At 35.6% G+C, this 15,756-nt stretch overlaps 1 protein-coding gene across 13 annotated transcripts in view; it reads right to left on the bottom strand.

The window, feature by feature from the left end:
* LOC131544786 (Fc receptor-like protein 5) overlaps nt 1–15,022 on the bottom strand; it is a 273,713-nt gene extending 258,691 nt beyond the window's left edge. For 5 of the 13 annotated variants that reach the window (XM_058783241.1, XM_058783240.1, XM_058783242.1 and 2 more), the window contains exons 1-2: nt 4,737–4,855; nt 2,793–2,837 (exon numbers count right to left, since the gene is read on the bottom strand). In XM_058783241.1, the coding sequence (XP_058639224.1) occupies nt 2,793–2,837; nt 4,737–4,818 (127 nt within the window). In that variant the 5' untranslated portion in view covers nt 4,819–4,855. Of the gene's footprint in view, nt 1–1,591; nt 1,645–2,792; nt 2,838–4,736; nt 4,856–7,831; nt 7,861–14,958 lie in introns of those variants that run through there. The other 8 variants (XM_058783231.1, XM_058783232.1, XM_058783236.1 and 5 more) reach the window with 5 other exon arrangements.
* Between the last annotated feature and the right edge of the window lie 734 nt (nt 15,023–15,756).

The raw sequence follows: 15,756 nt of genomic DNA, 5'->3' as shown, positions 1-15,756 counted from the left end.
GATCTCTGCGTCTGTTGTTGTAAATGGTTTGTTAGGGTTTGTCCACTGATTGTCTTTTCCTCCCTGTACGTCACATGTGAGAGTGATGGGTGTCAATGATAAACATAGAAGAAAATATATATTTTTTTTAAATCAGTTTCATGACCACTATGACCTCAAAACTTTATGAGAAAAACCCTGCATTAACCCTTTTATGTATGGTGGCCACTACAGCGGACAGAAGTTGTAGCACCAGGTCCCAGCCTTCAACTGGCGAACCCCCAAAGTGTTGTCTACGATTACATATGTAAGTATTGTCTTTCTATTTCTTTTTTGTTTTGAGATATTACATAATATATTCAAAAAGGTGGAGGGAAGAGGAGATGCACCGAGTACCTCAGGAATATGTGTTAAATCCTTTTATTCTCAGAAAACCAGACAAATACAACAAAATATATTTCAGCTAAATAGGATGTCAGAAATAGTTTCATCCAGATTTCATCAGTGCTGGACGAAGTACACAAATCAAGTACTTGAGTAAAAGTACAGATACGTATTATAAAATATTACTCCAGTAAAAGTAAAAGTACTGCTTTTTCAGTTTTACTCGAGTGAAAGTACAAAGTACTCAATTTTTTATGTACTTAAGTAAAAAAGTACTGATAGATTTATTTTGCAATTTCATACAGACTACTTCATTTAATTTTATATTATATTTGCGCATATTTTTATAATCCTACTGCTCAAAATACCTGGTATTTTCCCAAAATAACCACTATATGGAGTCAAGATATATATTTTGTTGTTGATATGGACTGCGTTGACGAGAGTGATGTAGTAATGTTCACTGTGAAGCTTGTAATGTACCTGAAAGAAAACAGATTTGACCATCTAATAATTTTCACCAGTAAGAAAAAAGTGTTTTAAAACTTGTTGTTTTGCAGATTTGCAAACATTTGAAGGAAAATATAATTATAGTTTCATGATTTTTTTTTCTTCTCAAACCTTGTCTGTGGTGTAAAAACACACCTGGCCAAATACCCCGAGAGGACATCTCTTCACACTTTGATAATTACTGTAGTTACCATCTTCTGAACATCACATCCTTTCTTTTACCCTCAGATGTAATCTATCTAGGTGGCTGAATAAAATATTTGGACTTTATATCTAACAATTTCCTCAACTTAGCACCAGCAAGCTTGTTAGCTAGACAGTTAGCATCAGCTAACAATATTCACTTATTTTCAGTATGGTTATGAATAAACATTCATATCTGTCTACTTGGCTAGTTGATCTAAACAATATAAAAATGTATACTGTTGATAAACAATATAAAAACAGATGTCACATAGGCCTAAAACTGCTAACGTTACAGAAGCGAGGAATATGAACGTGCATGAGTTATTTTATTTAATCTGTGTTATTTTAATGTCTCGTTTTTTGACCTGAAACATAGAGACACTGTTGATCCGTCTGCAATCTGCATTCAAGCATTTCAGTGGGCTTAAATACCCTTTACAGCAGATTTAGTTCACAAACAACTGACAGTTTTGACCTAAATATGATTTTCAGTTACAATAATTAATCCTAAAATTCGACATTAGTAACTTACTCTTCTCAGCATCAGACCCGCGCGCGCTCTCAAGATGAGTTGAGTTCACTGGAGACTCGCTCTAAACGGATCATTTGAATCAGTGAGTTGCGACTCGAGAACAGCTGCAATCGGATCATTCCAATTCGTGAATTAATCGTTTGTTGCGATTTGCGAACCGATTGAACAGGTTCATTGAAAAGAATCAGTTTGTTCATGAATCAGACACCGCTTTTGCGTCTCGGAGCACGTGATGTATTATAAGGAGTAATGATATGTTTTATGAAATGTTGTGAAGTAAAAAGTACGATCTTATGCTTTGAAATGTAGTAAAGTAAAAGTAAAAGTTACTCAAAATAAAACTACTCCAGTAAAGTACAGATACTTGAAAAATGTACTTAAGTACAGTAACGAGATTTGAACAATATTTTATACAGTGTATTAGTGTGTTTTATACAGTGGACGTCATGCACCAAAGGGTATAATCTGCCTGTGGGTCTATATATAGATCCTGCCTTATTTTGCATGTTTTATTAAAATTGCAGCTTGTCCAATATTCACAATGTAACTTATCATTAAACTTTCAGTATTATTTCCACTATATTCAGAAAGAGTTAGATGAGTTAATGTCTCTTTATTTATTTACATTTGGTCACTCTGTGTTTCTGAAGCTCTGATCTAAACCTGCATTAAGGTTTTTGTTAGTTTGTGAATGATATTCAGCTGTTGACCTGCTGATCAGCACTAGTAAAGTAAGTATGTTATAATGTTTCACAAACAGTAAGTATTTTAAAGGAGATTTAATGTGATTCAGACTTTACTCAGACTGATGAGAAGCAGCTCACTGCAGCTTTAAAGCTTTTTGTTTGTTCTGCATTTATAGCTGTTGAACAGTTCCTGTTCTGACCAGTAGATGGGACTGTTTTCATTCAGCAGGTTTTAAAAGAACTGACATCGGATGAGAAATTGACAGCTTATAACTTAACTTATAACTTATAAATGAATAACACTAAGTGTAATTGATGCACACGGTCTTAATTGCACACAGTCATCAATTACAGAGAAAACTGCTGCTTTAAACTAGTTTGTTTTCCTATGTTTAACTTTGAAAGTAAAATAAAATAAGATAATACACAAATAAAATAAAATATGTGAATCTCAGGAGTGACTTTGTAAATTACTTTTTTAACAGCGCAAGAAAAGAGAAAAAGTATGAACTCACTGGATGAGTTTGTCTTGGTTTCATCATCTGTCTCCGTCTCTGACTCTGTGGAAATACGTCCGAATCAAACAAACAAAACTCAGAGTTAATTTCTGTAATATATTGAACTATAATCTCTTGAGATGAATGTCTGACTGAACTACGTTACAACTGTATGATTGATTGATTGATTGATTGATTGATTGATTGATTGAATGAATGAATGAATGATTGAATGAATGAATGAATGAATGAATGATTGAATGAATGAATGAATGAATGAATGAATAGTAGGCTACAGAAGCAGTATTGTTTTGACAGAATAAGGACAAAGATGATTCTGTGTGAAGATGTATGACAGAATATGAGCAGAAAACATCAGTAAAAACATAAATGTTGTATCCAAGGGTCATTCCTGGGATTCGACAATATATTTCAGTCCCCCAGAGTTTCTAAAGTGGTGGTTCACCAAAATTAATTGTTGGAGGCTCTTCACAATACTTTGGTATGCCATTATAATGAATAAAAACATCATTGAATTTTTTTTTTTTTTTTTTTTTGCATAAAATAATGTCTTATATCTATCTTAAACCAAGCATTTTGTCATGTCCTTGAGGCACTTCACTTCACTGAGATTGTAGACAATTATTTAAAAAATGTGCATATAGTGTCTGTGATTTTTGGCAACATTTATTTGTGTTCCTTTCTTTTTTTTTCTAAAAAGATATTTCATATTTAAAGAAAACATACTTTAAAGTTATGTCCCTGATTCTGAACTCAATCCCATCGTTCTTTAAATTACATCATTCAGGTCTCTTTAATAGTGGTGCAGAAAATGGTTAGTATAGTGTACATACTTTTTATTCATATTTGTGAGGCATATTAATATGGTCAGAGATACTGTCAAGCTTAACAACTCAACCTCGTCACATAAAATTAAGATGAAAAATGATTATTTTTCTAAATTTAATTTGAATCCATAAGTATACTATGTACTTATTTTACTGCTGCCATGATCTGCTCTCCTAACATGAGGAGTAGTGAAAATAGTCACACATAGAATCACACTCAACCCCGTCACAAATATATGTATTTCTCATTGTTACGGGGTTGTAAACTTGTGACGGTGTTGAGTTACCGTATTTAATTCATTTATTAATATTTTTAATGAAAAAAATATAAAATAGACATGGTTTCAGTAAATATATACTTATCAAAATCATGACAACTTAAATTTTTGTTATAAACAAAATGTTTGATGTAATATGTCCACTTAAACGTTGACAAGCATCCTACATCAGAAATTGCCCCCACATTTGCAGCAGAAAGACAGTAATGTTGGCCATGCAGATACGTTGACCCAGAAATAAGGGGACAATATGAGAGAGAAATGAAACCAAAAATTAAAATAGAAGGCAATCTATCCACTCGAATGTGTTACAGACTTCAACCCCGTCACACTTTATCACATTAATATTTTTTTAAATACTATTTTACAAAAATAAAGAGACCAGACACATAATTTGTGTATTTTTAGCTTCAGTCCTGTAAAAATGTGAAAAATGTGTTAAATGTTACATTTATTATCGTTAAATTGTTATGAGTGACACACGAGCAGTAAATAGATGTTTGTTTCATAAGTAGTACTGTGTAAAATCCTTTTTAAACCAATCCCATTTTGTCCCATGCAGGGTTGAGAATAAAAGGTGTCTAAATCTGAGGGAAAAGAACCTGAAAATAATAAAAGGTCATTAATGCCTGAGGTGATTGATGATGATTTTTTGGAGGTTTCATATGTGTCTAATTATGAGGGGTATTTACAAAATGAATCATATGTAGTTGGGGGGGAAAAAAAATTATATTCCAAGTTGAATCCCAGGAATGACCCCCAAGTAGACAAATACTACAACATAATTCACATTTGTTCAATAAATTAAATCAAATGTACAGCAGTATGGCACATACCTTCAGTGAGTCCAGAAGAGATGAAGGACATCAGCACTAAAACCAGAAGAAACACAGTGTGATATGAAACATTTCCATTCATTCAATACAATTCAAATCACTTTTTTCTACATCAGTCATCAGTTCACTGCTGGAGTCACTGCTGTCCAGACAATAAAGCAGCAGTTTGTTTCTAAAGTTTTGTATTAATTTTGCTCCTCTGTTTGCATTTTGCTTTTCTATTTTCATAAATATTCATGTTCCATATAAATTTTATATTGTTCCTATATTGTTTATATTGTTCTCTGTTTGCTTCCCCATTTGTGTTTACTATTTTTTGTAAAACATGAAAGACATTATCAAAATATTTAAATAATATACAGTCATGGCCAAAAATAGCACCCTTGGTAAATATGATCAAGGAAGGCTGTGAAAATTAACCTGCATTGTTAATCTTTTCGATCTTTTATTAAAAAAAAAAAAAAAAAAAATCACAAAAATCACAAAAATCTAACCTTTCATTGGATAATAAGAATTTAAAATGGGGGGAAATATCATTATGAAATAAATGTTTTTCTCAAATACACGTTGGACACAATTATTGGCACCCCAAGAAATTATTATGAGTAAAATATCTCTGAAGTATATTCCCATTCATGTTCACAATTTTGAGCACTCACTCCAGGGTGATTATGAACATGAAATTATCCAGCCATGGCTTCCTGTTTCACAGAAATATAAATAGGAGGGAAAACAAAGCCCAAATTCCCTTAATCATCCATCACAATGAGAAAGACCAAAGAATATATTTCTGATGTGCAGCAAAAGATAACTGAGCTTCACAAATTAGTGAAGTGGCTTTAAGAAAAGAGCTAGAGCAGTGAAAATTCCCATTTCCACCATCAGGGCAATAATTAAGAATTTCCCATCAACAGAAAATGTCATGTGTTACGAATCCTGGGTCTGCTCTTCTGTCCGACTGCCACAAGAGGTCGCCCTGCCATCATATTGACTTTCACACCATACATCACAATGGACTGCATTTCCCATCAGCCATCTCACTAATCACACGCTCACCTGATCACACGCACACAGCTGTATCCAATCAGACACTCTTTATAAGCCTTGGACTTTCTCTGCCTCACTGCCGAGTATTGTATGCATTGTCGCTGCCCTACAGAGCCCTGTTAGTTTCCCTATTTTCGGATTGTGTTTTCCCCTGCCTGGACTCTTGCTTACGTTTTGGATGACCTCTCTTGTCTAGCCCCTTTTGATACTGTTCGCTGTCGTATGACCCACGCCCGTTTTTGATAACTCTGTGCATCGCCTATGATATACCTGTCTGCCATTGTTCGACCCTGCCTGTTATGACCACGTCTCTTGTCAAATAAAGCTTGCATATGGATCCGCACGTCTCCCGTCTCGTCAGCCCTGTAACATCATGAAACTGCCCGGAAGAGGACGTGTGTCTATATCGTCCTAATGCACGGTGAGAAGGAGAGTTTGAGTGGCTAAAGACTCTCCGAGGACCACAGCTGGGGAATTGCAGAAAATAGTTGAGTCTTGGGGTCAGAAAACCTTAAAAACACTGTCAAACAGTCTCTACATCACCACATGTTGTTTGGGAGGGTTTCAAGAAAAATTCTCCTCACTCATCCAAAAACAATCTCCAGCATATTCAGTTATCAGACACGACTGGAACTTCAAATGGCACTGGCTTCTATGGTTAGTTGAAACAAAAAAATGAGCTTTTTAGCAGCAAACACTCAAGATGGGTTTGGTGAACACAGGGATAAAAAGTACCCCATGTGTACAATGAAATATACTGCTGTATTTTTGATGTTGTGGGCCTATATTTCTGCTGGAGGTCCTGGACATCTTGTTTAGACACATGGCATCATGGATTCTATCAAACACTAACAGATAAAAAATCAATAAGTGACTGACTCTGTTAGAAATCTTATAATGGGCCATGTTTGGATCTTCCAACCGTACAATAATCCAAACACAAACCTCAAAAACAACACAAAAATGTGTCACTGAGCACAAAGCCAAGCTTCTGCTGCCATTCCAGTCCTCTGACCTGAACCCTGTAGAAAATGAGTGAACTGAAGAGAAGCACGAACATGGAGCTGGGAATCTAAAGGGTCTGGAGTGATTCTGGATGAAGGAATGGTCTCTGATCTCTTGCCAGGTGGTCTCTGACCTCATCAGGCATTATAGGAGAACATTTAGAGCTGTTAAACTGGCAAATAGAGGTTTCAAAAAGTATTAAAAGTATAAAAATAAAAGGTTGCCGTTAATTGTGGCCAATGTGTATTAGAGAAAAACATTTATTTCATAATGATATTTCCCCCCATTTTAAATTCTTATTATCCAATGAAAGATTAGATTTTTGTGATTTTTTTAAAATAAAGGATCAAAAGGATTAACAATGCAGATTAATTGTCACAGCCTTCTTTGATCATATTTACCAAGGGTGCCGATATTTTTGGCCATGACTGTATAGAATTATGCACTTTTCATGCCGCTATTCTCAACCGTCACAGAATGGAACGCACAGGATTGTGGGATATCAAAAGGCAACGAAGGAAGGGGGGGGGGGGGGCACAAATAATGCAGCCAAAATTGTACTTGTAAGGATAGATATGTGTACACAGCATGGAGACCGTGTTTAAATATGAGTTCAGTTCATAGGTTCACAAAGCGGCCATATTATAATTATTAAATTATTTTGTGTCCTCCACATAGTATTTTAGGTTTCGCCTGTGACTGAGGATGGCTCTTATTTAGATATTCAACTGCAGCAAGACCACTGATCTGCCACTTAACATCATATTGAGCAAAACCCAACACATCAGTAGGTCTAAAATATTAGCCTAATATCAGTTCACACACAGGCTTATCGCCGTGTTAGTTGTAGTGGGTTACAAGTTATGGTATTAAACAAGCTAAGCTTGATAACCTTATAATCGCTCATAGAAAAATACATGGGATATAATTTTTTGTCATGACTAATTTATTAATGATTCAGCATCATCTGTATTAAAGAGAAACAATCACTTCACCCGATGTTTAAAGTGAATAAAATAGCCTTGACAGCCTAAGTTACTCACACATAACTACTGAAGAACTTTGCTCTCTCTCCAGCGGACTCGTGTGTGTGTGTGTGTGTGTGTGTGTGTGTGTGTGTGTGTGTGTGTCGGTGAGGTAAAGGGGGAAAGCAGGCAGTGGACCAAACCACTGAGGCAAGGGAGGGGGACTCAATATTTCTGAACATAAAACCCTTTTTTGCATTTATATTGTTTTACTATTTACACAATTATTTTAAGTATAAATCCATTGTATTATTTACAATACACAGAGTTGCTTGTAATGATATTTTTAGGGGGAACAACCCTCAGATGGGGGGGTCCCGTTCCCCCCCGTGATTTACGCCTATGCTCCCCGCCTTGGAATGCTGCTTTTAGAGCTTTTGGATGCAGCCATAATTTAACAGTTATGTCATAATCATTAAATCAATGATTAAAAGCACGTTTGATCTCCACTGGCTTCCAGTTTAACATAAAATAAAAAATTCTGCTGCTCACTTTCAAATCTTCGCTCACTCCAGTCTTCTAAATATGGCCTTCTCTATGTCCCTCAGTATCGCCCGTCTTGGGCGGGGGGTAGATCATTCAGTATTGTTGCACCTAAACTATAGAGTAAACTGTGACATTTACATTAACAAGATTTCTGATTTTAAATCACTACTCAAAACCCATTTGTTCTCTGAATGTCATCATGCTTGTTATCAAGTATTTCAGTATTTTATTTGCTTGATTCTATGTTGCTATGTGCAACCCTGTCCATGTAGTGATCTATGACTATTTCATATTATTGCTACACTGATCTACTATTTTGTAATCTAAAGTCTCTATTGTCCCTATTGGGGTTTCCTCTTCGGATTGTAGTTTTTCTTATTGTGTCTGCATTGCAAATCACCCTTGAGCAATGGAAATGTGCTATATAAATAAAACATTATTATTATTTAGATCATGCAAATTAAAAAATGGATTACTATTTGGTATGTATTGCATTAAATTCTCCCTTTTAATTCATGCATTTATAACTGCATATCAATCGTTTACAATGCATTTGTAAATGAGTTATTACACATTTGAGAGCACCTAATTATCACTTTTAAACCCTTTACAAAGGAAACCTTAATGTAAAGTGTTACTGCAAATATTAACATTAATGTTAATATTTGCATCACTGATTCTTCACTGGAACAAAAAAAAAAAACAACCAAAAAAAAAAAACAAAACTCCAAACCAACTGATTCTTGACTGGAACAAAAAATAAAAATAAATAAATAAATAAATAAAAATAAAAAGCAACAGAACTCCAAACCAATTTAGGTCAAAGTGTTTGAGAAACACTCAGCCTCACTTCCTGTTTGCCATTATCGACTTAATTATGACGTTACAGACATAAAGAATATTTTAAATGAATCAGTCCCAGTTCAGATAAAGCAGTGGTTTTCAACCTGTTGCCCAGGGCTCCCCAGCGGGTGGTGATGGTATTGCAGGGGGGCAGCCAGTTATTATTTATAAAAAATATAATTGTGTTAACAATATATGCAAAAGAATTCTAAGTCATAATTCAATGTATATATATATATATATATATATATATATATATATAAAATAAAATAAAATAAATAAATATGAAACTATTGCTGTGTTCACCATTCAATCTTTCTGATTGTTTGTGTTAAGAATAACCCGCCAGTTTATTCACCATACTTTTGCTGCATACACAAACTATAGGCATCAGATAAACATAGAAAAATGGCTGTCAAATGGTCACTGAAAAGAACAAATAGCCTAGATGTTTCTTAATTTACATTTAAGAATAATTATTAAGCAATGACTTTGAAAAGACTAAAAATAAAGCTAAATTAAGAAAATACATCCAGTTGTAGCTGTCACAGAAAAGGTTGTATTTTCTTTTAAGTATTTCAGTCATTTATTTTGTGAAAAGGCATTTAGTTCACAAATGGTGTTCACGGTGTCATGATGTCAAGATGTTAATGATATCCAAAGGGTGTCACGATGTTCAAGTTTAGTCGAAATACGATCAAGATGGTGATGACGATGATGCTTATACTCTTTGCAAAGAAGACATTAAATGTTAAGACATCAGTTGAAGTGTGATTCAGGAGCCGTTACACTAGTCTTCACATGTGTGGGAGCGGAGAACGAGCAGTCACATTTAGCTTTTTATTATTTAGCTTATTTTTGATTCATATTTTTAGCTTTACACATTATTTTACTAGAATAAACTTCACGTCCAGACTGATCTCCGTTTGCAAGTTTCTTCTCTTCAACCCAACATACAGTGTTTAGTAAATGCTAAACAACACCAGCCTGGTGATGAGTGACAAACGATTTTAGTTTATGGTCTAATTGCTATGTGGTCAAGTCGAGGACAGTATTTTAATGTTTATTCATTTAGCTCAGTTTGTTTTGTGGTTGTTGTCGGTTTTGACTCATCCTGTCTGGTCTCTCTCACTGTCAATGACTGATCTGAGTCTCTCGAGGCTCGGTCAGACCCGATTCAGGGGTGCTAGGACTGGCTCAAATGAAAGTGAGAGCACCCTCAGTTGAAGATGTAAAAGTGTAGACAAGAAGATTTGCAGTGTATATTGCATTGACTATGGTAATGGCGTTGCATTGGTATGCCTACGCTAAAAACAACAATAACAGCAATACAGTTTGCACTACAGATGCAGATGTTGTCTTTCAACATGACGACATGTTGCCGTTGCGCTGGATTATATCACCTCTTATGAGGCAGCGGCAGAAAAGTGGGAAGCTCAAAAGCTTGAATTTATTCCATGTTGTCGTCTCCGTCGGTCTTAAAGCTCAAAGAGGTTTGTGTCTAGACCTGCAATATTGTAATTTTCCTCTTGACTTGCACTTTGTAACAGCACAACCTTGTTTAAGATGCCAGCATGTTTTCTTCAAACGTCTGATGTGTTTATGTTTTACGTAGCTTGGGAATGTAAAAAAGCTATGCAAAATCCAGTCTGAAGAACGTCTTGTAGATTGCAGGATCTCCAGCGGGAGGTCCTAACATTATCTGTTATTTGTAGACCTTTTGTCTTCAGGTATAAAGTTCTGTCCCACAGATAAGAAGCTGAGATTGTTACAAGGGTTAAGATATTTTGAGGACCGACAAGCTAACGACGCTGTTGAAGACCTGCTTCATTGCTACCTTCAATAAATTCTTCAATAACGAACTTTCGAGCTTACTTTTTATGTTTTATGTTTTATGTTTTAGAGAAATCTAGTGCACTGGCGAGCCACCCAAACTACTGCTCAGCCAACTACAGAAAAATACAAGTACGAAAGCGGTCACTAGGGTGGTACCTTTTCAAAATGTACACTTTTGTAACGTTTAGGCACTAATATGTAGATTTTAGGTACTAATATGTACTTTTAAGTTACCATATAGACCCTTTAGGTACAAAGGTGTACCTTTTAAAAAGGTACCGCCCCAGTGACGCTTTCATACCTTTATGCACACTCACATGAATACACACAGCAGTGCAACGATGGAAGATTTTCAATTAATAGTAAAGTAGGCAGGGACGGACTGCAAGTAAAAAAACGGCCCTGGATTTTCTCCCAAATAGACCCACCACAACTACAAACAGTTGCTACTATCTCACAATATTACAGCAATCCTGTCAAATTTACGGCAAATGACATCACAAAACCCATGGTGACCCTGCTGACAAAAACAATAGAAACCATCGCAGAAATTCGAATGATATCCACTACAAATACCATTACAAACATTACAAACCATCAACATTTAACCATTAAAAAACCATTAAATAATGGTTTCCTGTAGTGTGTTTTGGGACATTTACATTAGTATTTAGTGGCTTTAACAAAAGCCATGAATAGAAGGTAACCAGTAGAGACCAACAGGCGCCATTACAGTTTTCATTAAAACTAATAACATTTTCAGTATAACCACTAAAACCATTACAAATTATGTGATTGTTTCTTTCTTTTTTTTTTCTTTTTTTTTTTTAAACAGAGGATTGAAATAAATGTATTATTGTATGAACTAAAATACTTGAAATGTACATAAAAAGAGCAGAATGCAAAATGTACATGACAATGATAAACATAAACCTAGAATCTAGAAACCTGAAACAGCAGAATTCTTCAATTTGAGTATTAATAAGTTTGTGAATTTACAATGTTGTTACAGTGTTGTTATGCCTTCAGAACACTTCAGAATATGGGACGAGTTGCATGGGATTATTTTATGATGTATGAATCCTTAAAAAAAATAAATAAATAATAGAATTCACTACCATTAAATGGTCAAGAAGAAGTCCGATAGATATATATATAGACAGACAGACAGAGAGAGAGAGAAAGAGAGAGAGAGAGAGAGAGAATACTCAAAATTAATTACGTAATATTCAAAAGAGAGCTGTGAAATTCCAGCAGCACCTGAAATGCAGTGATCCGAGTGTAACAGGTATGGAAAGTAATGTTCATTTCATATGTAGAATTGCACAAAAATGTTTACGATGTGTACCTGATATGCCTGTCTGTGTGTGCACCTTCCCCTCGAAATTTCTGACAGCAGCATTAGTCTTAATTTCCTGTCTTTGCACCTCCTCTTCCTCTTTCTGCACGGTCTGTTCATGTGAGAGGTGGGTTTCTAATGAGCTCTCATTAATCTAATTTCATCTTCGCTTTAAAAATCACTTTTATACTTTTATACTCTGTTTAAATCATATCTGTGACATTATTTTATGTGTATATTTGATTATTTCTGTATTTTCACTGTTTGATCAGTTTTATGCTTCATTGATGCACTTGAAGCACATGATAATTGCGTTGCACTTTACATTCATTTAACAGAAAAGACAAGGAGGGCGAAAACACGCCGTAAAGACTGTTTCATGTTTTATTCAGTAAATGAAGAGTCGAACCATCAACTGATGTCTGTCTGGTTACTACTCTGAGAAAAAACCACAACGCAGATTACACCGGTCACACGAGCTCTTACCAGGCTGAAGAGCTGCAGTGCAGGAGCAGAACCTGCAGAAGAGCGCACTTTTACAGCTGGTACTCACACTACACCCAAACCAGCACAACACAGTCCGGCCCAACCACATCACACAGTTACACAAACAAAACTACACTGCCTACTGGAAAGATGCCACTAAAATACAAAAGAAGATGAAGCTGTATTTAAACCTGAAACGAGACTACAAACCAGCAGAATACCTGAGCTGTATAAAAGATCACAACTTAAGAAAGACACTAACGAGATTTTCAGGTGGCGACGGCGAGACCTATGGCTGAGTAACGCGAGACCCCACGAGACCTGGTGCGTGATCTAAGATGGCGGCTCCCGTCTGCTAGACTATAAACAACTCCAGGATAAAGCATTCGAATATCTATAGCTACTTTTTTTCTCTCTCTCTCTCTTTTTCTCTCGTTTTTTCACCCGCTTCTTTCATCTCACTGTCCCCCCGTTTCAAAACTGGACTATACCATTTTACAACCTGGATTATCTCGAGGAGTATATCGACGCACACTACAATACACTCTGCTGCACCATGAACAGGGACAAACCAGATCTCAACAAGAAAAGTAAAGGTAACTCAACTCCAATCTCCAAGAGACCTCGTCCCGATTCGCCTTCCAGTCCAAGTAATACACCATCCACATCACCTAAACTGCCTTGCTGCACTGAGGTAAGCGACATTCTACTTTCCATCGAAAATAAACTCTCCGGACTTGATACCAGGATCGCATTGATTGAAGTTATACACAAGGATATCCAGGAATTGCGGCACAGCTTAGAATTCAGCCAAGAACAGATAGACACTCTCACTAAAGAAAATGACTTTTTAAAGGACTCACGCACTTACCACTCAACTCACTTCCGTCGTCGCAGAAAACAAAACCATGAAAGAAAACATTTTGGATTTGCAAACGCGCAGCATGAGGGACAACATAGTCTTCACAGGCATCCCGGAACAAACTCCAGACGACCCCGAGAAATCAGTCAAGGACTTTATGATAAAACAACTCAAATTACCAGCCGAAACTGTACAGATCATCACCTTTCACCGTGTTCACCGTATCAGATCTCAAAACAACAGCAACAGGCCACGACCAATCATCGGAAAATTCAAACACTATAAACACAAAGAACTGGTTCAGAGGCAAGGCAGACAACTTAAAGGCACAAACTACGGACTCAACGAACAGTAACCGAAGGACATTCTCGAACGACGAAAGCAACTTTTCCCAATCCGAAAACAGAAAATAAATGAAGGAAAAAGAGAAATCATTACAGTGGACAAATTATACATAGATGGACAACTATATCACGATAAGGACATTACCCCCTGGCTTTTCTGAACCTTTCACTCCCGATAACTGTCATTAGGATAATCTGATCTAAACTCTCTCTCTCTCTCTCTCTCTGTAACATATAAGATGTGTTCTTGTTTTTGCACCTAGGTCTCGTGAACGTTCGTGGATTTGGTTCTCAGACAAAGAGGATTAAAGTTTTTAATCATCTAAATAAACTACAAGCCGACATATGCCTTCTGCAAGAAACACATCTATCAGAATCTGATCATAACAAAATTAAATCAAAGTACAGTCATTTATTCTCGGCTCACTACAACACAAAACAGAGAGGAGTATGCATCCTAATAAGTAAAAAAAAATTAATTTGTTCATAACACCACCGTTATTGACCCCGAGGGACGTTTCATTATCATAAACATCACAATTAATAATAGACCTGAAACCTGCCTGTTTTGTTACTGTTCTCAAGCTCTCTGAGCCTCTGATGGAGAGTCTATTTAAAGATACAATATCATACAACACCAAACTCATAAAAAACTTATTTATTTAAGTTTATTTGATTTAATTGACCTGCGTAAAATAAGAACAAGTATCACAACAAACCAAGCAAAAGCATGTGTCCATCTTTCACATGCAGCATATATAAATGCATGTTCTCTGAAACTCTGTATCTGATCCACACAGAGCACATCATCACATTACATTTGAACAATAAATAAAACAATAATCACTGAGTCCCTCCTACACACAGGACAGCCATTATTTTATCTTAAGCTGAATACATTGTATAAACAGCAGAAAAAAGAGTGTAAAAATACTGTGAAAATACTCACATAGTATGAGAGGCAGTGCACTGGACCCCATACTGAAACATTAATAGAATGTTTTAACAGTGCTGTGTGCACTAAAAAACAGACACTTCCTGTGTTTAAACAGTCATTTCACACTTCAAGAAGAGATGAGGGAGGAGACAAAACTTGACACAGAAATGCATGAAGAAATAGAGAGAAAAAGATATCCATTGTAAGATATTAACTCTTTAAGTGCATACAAGTTGTTAGAGCTCAGTTACTTGAAAAAAGACAGTTTCAAAGTTCTTCTGGTAATTGTTCTTGAACTGCGTGATTTTTGTCGTTCACTATGCCACAGCCACATGCATAACGGACAGATCATAATGAAGTGGAATAATGTGACATCGAATGTAGGCCTGATCAAGTAAGGCACGCTCTTTTTGAGTTACTCTCTTATCAACAATTACAACTGTACATAGAACACATGACTGAAATTGGACACATATATATATATATATATATATATATATATATATATATATATACACACAAACACAAGTGAGACATAAGGTTTATAAAGTGATTTTGATTCAGATTAACTAATTATTCGCCACAACAAAATATAAAATGTTTTTTTTAAATGATGTCTTCCTCCTTTTCTTCCAATTTAAAATTATTTCTTCCTCTTTAAAAGAAGCGCAGTTGCATGACAGCAGTTACTTTTAGAAGTGAGAAGTGCTTCATTCAGGCCTTCCTGAACACAGACAGATGGAAATATTATAAGGGGAAGTCAATGAAAATGAAATGCACATGTTGCTGGGAATATTTTGCTCTTCTGAT

This window comes from Onychostoma macrolepis, chromosome 07, assembly GCF_012432095.1.
Source record: "Onychostoma macrolepis isolate SWU-2019 chromosome 07, ASM1243209v1, whole genome shotgun sequence".
Taxonomy (NCBI): Eukaryota; Metazoa; Chordata; class Actinopteri; order Cypriniformes; family Cyprinidae; genus Onychostoma; species Onychostoma macrolepis.
The sequence above is the reverse complement of the archived record's forward strand: the minus strand, read 5'-3'. Positions and strand labels throughout refer to the sequence as shown.